The sequence below is a fragment of the Myotis davidii genome, unplaced genomic scaffold (genome assembly GCF_000327345.1).
Source record: "Myotis davidii unplaced genomic scaffold, ASM32734v1 scaffold551, whole genome shotgun sequence".
NCBI classification, from domain to species: domain Eukaryota; kingdom Metazoa; phylum Chordata; class Mammalia; order Chiroptera; family Vespertilionidae; genus Myotis; species Myotis davidii.
Window position 1 is genome coordinate 515,793 of NW_006283788.1, and position 9,822 is coordinate 525,614.

The 9,822-nt window shown below is 56.5% G+C and overlaps 1 protein-coding gene across 5 annotated transcripts in view; it reads left to right on the forward strand.

The window, feature by feature from the left end:
* Window positions 1–9,822, forward strand: part of SEMA6B (semaphorin 6B) — a 21,936-nt gene that overhangs the window by 732 nt on the left and 11,382 nt on the right. Inside the window, exon 1 of one of the 5 annotated variants that reach the window (XM_006754040.2) lies at window positions 1,629–1,774. The exons of 1 other annotated variant lie outside the window; for it this stretch is intronic. Coding sequence is in view for 3 of the 4 variants with exons in the window: in XM_006754037.2 (XP_006754100.2) it covers window positions 2,311–2,313 (3 nt within the window). In the remaining variant the exon portion in view is untranslated. Of the gene's footprint in view, window positions 1–1,628; window positions 1,775–2,189; window positions 2,314–9,822 lie in introns of those variants that run through there. 3 more of the 5 variants (XM_006754037.2, XM_006754036.2, XM_006754038.2) reach the window with 3 other exon arrangements.

Below are 9,822 nucleotides of genomic sequence, written 5' to 3' on the forward strand. Positions count from 1 at the left end.
GTTATCATGGGGTCCAGTGGCAGCGCCTTGAAGAGGCTGGATTTGGGCCTGGGGTGTTGAATGAGGCTCCGTCATGGGGGTGTCCGATGGCACCGCAGCTGGGGCGGGGGGGACTGGATGTTGACTGGGGGCCTGTATGTGGAGCTATAATAGGGGTTCTGTCGGCACCGCAGCGGGTATTTTGTCCGGGGAGGGGCGCTTAAGAGACAATAATGGGGGCTCACGGCTGCGCCGCTAGGGGGGGGCGGGGCCCTGAGGGCTAAGTCAGGGCCACCCAGGACTGGGTGGTGGTCCCAGCGCGGTGAGGCCCCTCCATCCCACTTCGCCGTCAGCCACCGCACCTTGGACGCCCCTGAGCCCTCTCCAGCCTCCTGCCTGGCTCAGATCGAGTCCAGGGCCCCAGCCACAGGGGAGGGGCCGGGGTGGGCCGAGAGAGCCCGTCTGGATACCCCTCGCTGCAGTGGAGACCCAGGGGGGCTTAGGGGGGCCCCAAGAGCTGACAAAGGGACAAAGAAAGCGTCTCTCTCTGACAGTGCCAGGCAGGGTGGGGGGCACTGACTGTGACCCCTCCACTCGTGCAGTGCTCATTGGTCCCCAGAAGGGGGTCGCTTGCCCTCTGTCCTACACTCTACCTCCAGGTTCCCTCCAGTTGGGGGCACCTCCCCAGACGGGGTGCCATAGGGAACCCCTGCCCCTGCCCAGAATGTGTAGGCATTGGAGCTTGAAGTATTTGCAAGAGTCCCGGGACCGGGCAGTTCTCACTCTCAGCCCTGTCAGCCCTCCCTGGCTGAGATCTTTGGCATCTTACCCCTGAGGTTGTCATCTCTGACCCCAGATCTGAGGGGAACTGGGGCTTGGGGTTTAGGGATCTGGATTTGGATTTAAGGAGGAAGGAGGGGGGACCGATGACTGGGGCTGCAGAAGGACCCCCCATCTCATTTGCAAATTGCATTTCTTCATATTTCTTTGGGTTCCCTCAGCTTCTCCAGGGGTCCCAAATCAGAGTTCAGTGCCCTGGGACACCCCTACCCCATGAGCTCCCCGGCCCCCATCCCCTTTCCTAGTAGACACGGTTTCTTTCAAGGATAAAAATTTCAGATGTGTCTGGGCAGTTGCTGAAAGTCTATTTTGAGGGAGTATAGCATGTGGGGGTCGTGGGTGGGGTCCGGACTCACCTGAGAGGGGGTCCCAGAGAAGAAAGCGGCTGTGGGTCGGTGGGGCCCTTAGGAAACCCCTTGGATACCGGGCAGGTGGCAGCCTGCAGAAGCCTCACTGAACTGTGGAGTGTCCACCCTGTACGGGCTCATTCCCAAGAGCAGATTGGGAAACTGAGGCCCAGAGAGGCAGCAGAGAGGGTGAAGAGGGAAGCCAGGCCTCTCCGCTCCTGGGACTGCTAGATGGGGTCCGGGGACAGGTGCCCCCACATGAAACCCAAATGCTCTCCCAAAGGTCACCATCCTGGGCTGGGCAGAAGTTAGGCCTGGAGCTTCCAATGCCCTATCCCTCTCAAAAAAAAACACAACATAAAAAAAACAACTCAGCATAGAGGAAAAGGCAGGAAGTGAGAGGTGTGGCCCTAGGCAGGTCTTTCGATCTCCCCAGGAGGTGCTCTTCGGGTTTAAGGAGCTCAGTGGAGGGAGATGAGGCAGAGACAGGTCACGGAAGAAAGCCCTGGATTTGTAACCTCGCCATTGTCCTTCCACTTCCCACCTGCCTCCTGCCAGAGCCGAGCACCCACGGGTCCTCAGGGTGCTGTCACCTTCCCTGCTTTGAGGTGAGAAGCTGCCTCTGAGCCAGCGGAGGTATTGAGTCACTAGGAGCGGCCGTTCTTGCTCTAGGCCTCAGCTTTCACCTCTGTCCACTGGGTGAGGAAGGTGCTGGAGATTTGCGCTGTAGAAGAGTTTGGCATCTGCAGTGGCCGCCCAGGGCTTGTGACAGGAGTTGCCGGGGTTACCTGGGGCTGGACCTGCAAGATAGACATCAAACTGTCCTTGGAAAGGTGACCCTGACGTCAGCCAGGGGAGCTGGGTCCCCAGGGGCTGAAGGACGTGCTGGTTGCTGCCCAGTCTCCTGGGATGGAGGGTGTCCCTGGCTGAACCTGGGGTGTGGCCCTGTCCTCTGTGCCTGGCCCTTTGCCAGGTGATGCTGGGGGCCCAGAGAGGACTCAGCCAGGGTTATGACAGGTGGAAGCAGGGAAGGCTGCCTGGAGGAGAGGATACTGACACTGGGCTTGAAGGAGGACAAGGATGTTGCCAGGAGAAGAGGGAGGCAGGGATTCCAGGTGGAAGGAGCAGCAAGGATAGCAGCTGCATGGTGAGTTGCTGGAGTCCTGAGTGGCTGGGCTGTTTTAAGGGTGGGAGACCATGGATGATGAAGCCTGAGAGTTAGCAGGTGCTGTAAATGCCAAGATAAGGAGTGGGCTTTGTCCCAAGGGGAACAGGGAGCCATAGAAGGTTTTAGAGCGGGAGAGTGAATGGGCAATATCTCAGACCTTGAGCAACAGTGAGGAAGAGTAGTTACCAGGAGACAGGCTCCTGGAAACCCAGTTAGCTGCTTGGCACAGTGGTGGGCCACCCATCCTGGGAGGTAGGCAAGTGGGGTCGTACAGCCATCTTTCCAGAATCCTGGAAAAATAATTCTGGTATCGGGTAGGTCCAGGTGACCCTCCAGATTCCTTCTAAATGTCCAGGGACTGTGGAGTTTCTGAACCGGAATGTTTAAGATACCATGATTCTGAAATCCCAAGTCATTTAAAGGGCTGCAGATTCTCAGACTAATTCCTCTCGAAGACCTAACAGTGATTGGGGTTGACGGTGGGTGGAGCCTCACTTAGCAGAAATAGAAAAACTGAGGCTCCAGGGAGCCCCCAACAGACACAGGCGAGAGCCAGGGCCTAAGAGGTCTGGACCTGAGCCACAGAATTATCTTTTATTTCCACGGCCATTCATCACCTGTCCTGCGGGATGTCCGGATAAAGTGGTGGCATTGAAGCACTAGGAGGAGACTTGGGAGGCCAGGACCCCCACCTGTGGGCAGGGATACGGGCCTGTCGCTAGCCGCCCTCGATGACCCTTCACTGTCTGGTCCCAGGGTCCAAAGGTGGCTACCCCAGGGCCTGCAGGGAGGGAGACCCTGTTTCGTGAGGACTACATTCCCCAGGATGCACCTTGGCCCAGGCTAAGCCAGCATTCCAAGGGCAGACCTAGGAGAGAACTTCCCAAATGGAGGAGTCCAGTAAGGGTGGTGGGTTCTTAAGGGAGCCCTCATCCGAGGCAGATGGGGAGACCAGTTACTCAACAAAGGCTGCCAGTGGCCTCCACGGGCTGTGTCCCATGCTGCGTGACGCTGGGGTCCCAGAGGAGGAGGCTTTTGCTCTGTTTGGCCCTCAGGGGGGCAAGGAAACAGACGCAGGCATTGGCCCTCTGCTACATGGGGTCAGGGCCTGGGCACAGTGAGCAAATGGGTCTGGTGAAAGTGGGTTCTGCCCGGTGGATCAGAGAAGATGCCCTTTGGAGGGGCATTGCATCTAGGACCATGATGAATGTATAGGAGTTCACCAGAGGCGCCCACACGTTCTCTGATAGTTTCAGAAGAGCAGCCTTCCTTTCCTGGAGAAGAGTGTTGGGGCAGTTGAAGTAGCCGCTCTGAATGATTGCCCTTAGAGATGGCCACAACCGTCAGATCAGACTTACCTGAGTTTGAGTCCATCTCTTCATTCACTCACTCAGGCCCCCTCCTGTGAGCCTCAGTTTCCCCACCAGTAGATCACAGATGCTAGTCTCTCTCTCTCTCTCTTAGGGTTCAACATTTAAACAAGAGGATGCAGGCAAAATGCCAGGCATAGTCCTGCGTTTTTTTTTCTTACTCCAGTAAAAGGAGTTACTTTGAAAACCAGAAGGTGTGTCCTCTGGCCCTGATTGCAATGGGAGCCATGGGTCTGTGCTCTCATTTGATAAGCTGACAAGTACTTAATGAGCACCTACTATGCGCCAGGTGCTAGGAACCCGGCAGTGACCGAGGCTGACTGGGCCCTGCCCTTGTCATGCTCACAGCCGGGTGGGGATAGGGACACTAACTAGAGAGAGAAAGTAAATCAAGTATAATGAGTGGTCTGAAGACAGTGATATTGGATGATGTAGCTGAGAAGGGCAGAACTGATGGAGTAGGGAGGGTGTCTTAGAAGGTGGCATTTGAGCTGAGACTTGGAAAATAAGAAGGTGTCAGCCACTCAGAGACCTAGAGGAATAGCGTTCCAGGAAGAGGGCACAGCCTGTTCAGAGGCCCTGGGGCAGGAATGTGCCTGATGTATTGGAGGAACTGGAAGGAGGTCCGTGTGGCTAGAGCAGAGTGAGTGAAGGGGCGAGAGGGAGGGGACAAGGGTGGGGTTGGGGAGGTTATACAGAGCCTTGTGAGGGAGGCGGCGCCCTGAGGGCTGTGGGCAGAGAAGGGTGGGACCTGGCTCAGGTGACCAGTGGTGACTCTGGCTGCCGCAAGGAGGACTGCTGTGGGAGCAAGGGCCAGCGCCGTGGGTGGAGTGGAGTGACTGTACTGGTCCAGATGGGTGATGATGGGGGCTGGCCAGGCTGAGGCAGTAGAGGGGGAAAGACGTGGGTGGACGGAGTAGATTTGGACTTGCTGATGGAGGGATGTGGGGAGGGACTGAGAACCTCTTTCTCTGGGGGCAGGTGATGCTGTGATTAAAAGGGTGGTGTCTGGACCAGATGACCTGGGTTTAAATTCCAGCGTGGCCATTTCCCAGCTGTGCAACCTTGGGCGCATCACTTACCCACACCGGGCCTCAGTTTCCCACCTGTAAAATGGTGAGAAGAACCCCTCCCACCTACCCCACCAGGATCTTTTTAATTGATTTCAGAGAGGAAGGGAGAGGGAGAGAGATAGGAACATCAATGATGAGAGAGAATCATTGATCGGCTGCCTCCTGCATGCCCCCTACTGGGGATTGAGCCCCGCAACCCAGGCATGTGCCCTGACTGGGATCATACTGTGACCTCCTGGTGCATAGGTCGACGCTTAACCACTGAGCCACACCGACTGGGCACCCACCAGGATTTTCTGTCAAGCCCCATAGCACAGGGCTGGGAACACAGTGGATTCTCTGTAAGTGTTTGCTGCTACTTCCCTTCGAATGTCTAGTCCTCAGGCTCTGGGAAGAGAAAGGAGGCACAGATTGGGTGGTACGTTCCCCGAGGTCGCTCAGCAAACCCTGGGCCCCTCGCTGTTTCTCTCCATTGATGCACATTTCTCATGACCCATCCCCCAGAGCCCGTATCGCTCTGCCCGTGATTCCCCCATTCCTGAGCTGTGACTCACTTGGACGTGTGGTCTGCTCTGACCCCAGGACCTTCCCTTGGGACCTATTTCCCGCTTTTGTCTTCAAGTTCATTGGCCAGGTCTTCCGTTCCCAGCAGCACTTGGCATAGCCCTGCCTGAGTCCGGCCCAGCATCTCTGAGTGGTGTGTCCCCCTGCCTTTCCTGCCCCCTCCCACTTGGGATCCCTGTGTCCTCCCAGGCAGGGCCTCTGAGCGGGGCAGTGACTGGAGGAATTCTGGGTGGGGGCTCAGCCTGGGGTAAAGGAGGGCTCCCAGAAGCCCAAGTGAGTGGGGCCGGGGTCCCCATCTTCTGCTCTCAGATGGAGGACACCAAGGGCAGAGGCCAGATCTCCTTATCCTCCCTAAAATGGGGCCCTGAGAGCCAAACCTGACTTCCCTCCGCCTCCCAAAACTGGACCCCAAGAGCAGGGCCTGACTCTGTATTTTCTCCAAGTTGGGGCTGAGGGCAGGGCCTGCCCAGGGCCATCCCCACTTGGGAATCTGTGGGTGCCCAGCCCACCAGCCCCAGCCCAGACTCCCTAGGAGCCCCCAGCCCCCTTGGGCCCCCTAATGACTCACTGGGAATAAATGGCACTTGAATTTCCTCGAAATGGTTTCAGCATCACCGAGAAAGCAGCCCCCTCTCCCCCATTCCTAGTTACAAGTTGCTGCTTCCGATTTGCCACCTGGTGGCCCAATTTCCAAACTGATTAAATTAATTACTCGGGAGCAACCCCTCCCCATCTGGGCCAGGAGTCCCAGGGACCTCTCCCCCATTCCAGGTCCTGCCTCTGCCACCTGGTCTCCTCTCTGGTTCCCCGAGTGGCCTGGGGACAGGACAGCCTCTCTCTGGGCCTCCAGACTGTGCAGCCCCATAGACAGATGGCATGTTGTGGGTGCTCAATAAATGTCGGCAAGAGGCAGTGTAGCCACATGCCTGGGTTCAAATGCTGGCTGTCCCCTTCTGTGCTGTGCAGCCTTGGCCAAGTGACTTCACCTCTCTGAGTCTGTTTTTCCGTCTGTAAGACAGAGGTGGTGGGGCTGGTTTCTGTCTCATCTCGGCGTGGACAGGACATGAGTTCATGCATGTGAAGTTCTTGGCCCAGTACCTGGTGCACACATAGTAGGGGCTTCATAACATCTTAGTTGAAATGCCTGCTCTGCTGGGCTTCTGTGGGTAGATGTGCTCAGGTACTCTGAGTACTGTCCTCTTTAAAAGAGACACTCTGCATTCATTGAGTGCTGACTGCATGCCCAGCTCTGTGTCAAGCTCCTGAGACACAGTCCTGGTCATGGCTCAACCCCTGGCCGTGTTGGCACACAGTCGGTGCTCAGAAAATAAATATATCCTTGTAGCTCTTTTAGAAGTAGGGACTGGCCGAAACCGGTTTGGCTCAGTGGATAGAGCGTCGGCCTGCGGACTGAAAGGTCCCAGGTTCGATTCCGGTTAAGGGCATGTACCTGGGTTGCGGGCACATCCCCAGTAGGAGATGTGCAGGAGGCAGCTGGTCGATGTTTCTCTCTCATCGATGTTTCTAACTCTCTATCTCTCTCCCTTCCTCTCTGTAAAACATCAATAAAATATATTAAAAAAAAAAAGTAGGGACTGTTTATGGGACATTCAGCCAGTGCTTGTTGAGCACCTACTGTGTGCCAGACCCCCTGCTGTCATGAAGCTGACATTTTCATCCGATTCACAGAGGAGGAAGCAAGCCCAGAGAGTGGGAGGATGTAACTCAAGGATGCACAGCAGTCCGTACAGTTTATTTAGCACCTACTATGCATACCTCATTTACTTTTCATGATAACCAGATGGTGATGGTTATCATGAAGGAGAAACAGGGAGGAAGGTGGGGAATGGAGGAGGATTCACTCTCCGCCTCCCAGGCTGGGGAGAGATGAGTTAACTGGCATTGAGAGAGCATCAGGGGCCAAGAGGGTCCCTCCACAGCCGCCTCACCATGCTCAGAGCCCCAGGAACACCCTCTAGCTGCTCAGCCAAGTTCCTAGACAGCTCCAGAGCCCAGCTAGGCTGCGACGGGGGCGACTGAGGCAGCTGGAGGAGGCAGCTGTAAGCAGAGCTGGTAACCAGACCTGGATGGTGCAGGGGCCTGGCTGCCAGGCCAGGTTACTCGATCTCCTCAGGGACGCCGGGCCCCGGAGCTGGAATCCTAGGATGGCCGGGCTGACAGGAGCTCCTTCTATGGAACTGGAAATGGGCATCTCGCCCCAACCTTCGCCATGGCAGAGGGAGAAATGGGCTCGGAGGCTGACCCAGGGTCACTGAGTTCCTGCCATGATACCCGGGCCCAGAGAGGGCTGGCTGGGGCCCAAGGTCATCCAGCAAGGTCACTTCACATCGAGTGAGCATGTGGACCAGGCCCTGTCCTAGTGCCTCGTATTACAGAAGGGAAACCATCTTGACTGGCCGAGGGGGAGAATCCCAGGCGTCCTCCCCGACGCGCGGGACCTTCTGTTCCTTCGATGGTCCCAGTTACTGTGCATCCGTCCCACGCGCAGCCCTTCATCCGGAGCTGGGCCGCCGCTGAGTCACCTCTGCGATGGGGCCACGAGGAAATTTAAATCTACACACGTGCGTGCGTGGTTTTCTGTTGTACGTTGGTGGTCGACACTATGTCCTTTCAACCCCATAGCAACATAAGGTTTGGACTTACATTCACCCACAGTTTATAGGTGAGGAAACGGAGACCCAGAGAGGGGAAGTGACTGTCGGAGAGCTCGAGGCTGGTGAGAGGCAGAGCCGGGATGTGAACCTAGGCCGTGCATTTCGGAGACTGGGCTGCTAACTGAGGCTCCTTGGCGGGCACTGTCGCCTGTCCGGCCCTCATTCTGGGCCTCAGTGTCCCCAACCTGCCAGCGAGAGTAGGAAGGGAAGGGCAGGGCAGGTGGGTGGGTAGATGGCCTGTCAGTAGTTAATTGGGATCCTTGGAAACTAACAGCCAGGAAGTCATCAATAGGGGGGTGCAGACAGAAGCTTCCTGTGTACACTCGGACACACAGGCATGTGCACACACACGTGTGGACCGCCCACCACTGCTGGGCACATACTTGTTCTGTGGTTGCATCCATGGGTACGTGTGAACACACAGATGCCATAACATGCGGTCGATGTGGGGGCCCATGGGCTTGCGTTGGGGGGACGCCCCACCGGCGGACGCCCATGCATGTGGAGGTGATGAGCAAAGTTGAATCAGGCCAGAGGTCCAATCTGGGTTCAATTCCTTGTGCTGACACTTAGTTCATCAACATACAACAAGCCATTATTGAGCTCCGAGGTGTGCCGGACACTGTGGGGACATGTCACCGGCCAAGATACACCCAGGCCTGTCCTCACAGGGCTCACCTCCAGGGGGCAGAAAGGCTCTGGTGAGCTATGATGTGGGTGATTAGTTCATTTGGGGGAATCTGTGCATAAGCGGATTTTCTGAGTTATTGTGCACACAGGCCTCTGGAGGTCTTGCCAAAATGCAGGCTCTGGTTGGGAGGGTCTGGGAGGGGGCACGGGACTCTGCATTCTAAGAGCTCTCAAATGAGGCTGAAGCTGCTGGCTGGAGGACCATTATTTGGAGAAGCAAAGAGTCTGGGATCTAAAGCAGTGGTTCTCAGCCTGTGGGTCGCGACCCCTTTGGCAGTCGAATGACCCTTTCACAGGGGTCGCCTAAGACCATCCTGCATATCAGATATTTACATGATGATTCATAACAGTAGCAACATTACAGTTATGAAGTAGCAACAAAAATAATTTTATGGTTGGGTCACAACATGAGGAACCGTATTTAAAGGGCCAGAAGGTTGAGAACCACTGGTCTAAAGGCTGCTTTGAGAGTCTGACACCATGTGGGGGCAGGGTTGGGACCTGGGGAGGGGTCCACGATGGTAGGGGTGGGGAGACTCTAAGGAGACAGCATTTTAGCAGAGACCTGACATAAAGAGAGAGCCTTGTGGGTATCTGAAAGAAGAGGCTTTCCGGTGTGGAGAACATCCTGTGCAAAGGCCCTGGGGCAGGACGGTGCTTGGCATGATGGAGGATCAGCGAGGCCCGTGTGGCTGAAGCAGAGTGTGCAAGGGGGAGAGAGGGAGGAGGTGAGGACGGGGAGGGGCAGATGAAGGCAGGTCATACTAGGCCCTGTGGGCCCCTGGGAGGACTTTGGCTTTTACCCGGAGGAAGGTGAGCCCTGGAGGCAGAGGTGACCACACAGCTCTGACATAGGTGCTCACACAGGCCCTCTGGTGGCTGCTGGGGGAATGGGCTGAGGGGAGCAAGGACAGGAGCCAGGGAGCCAGGGTGGATGGAGGGTACTGAACTGGTCCACATGGGAGATGCTAGGGGCTGGCCAGGGAGCAGACTGGGAAGGGGTGATGAGAGTTCTGGATAAATTAGAAGGCAGAGCCCACAGGACTTGCTGGCATTGGATGTGAGGGTGAGAGCACAGGGCAGGGGGCAGCGCAGGCTTTGGAGGGAGCTCGAGAG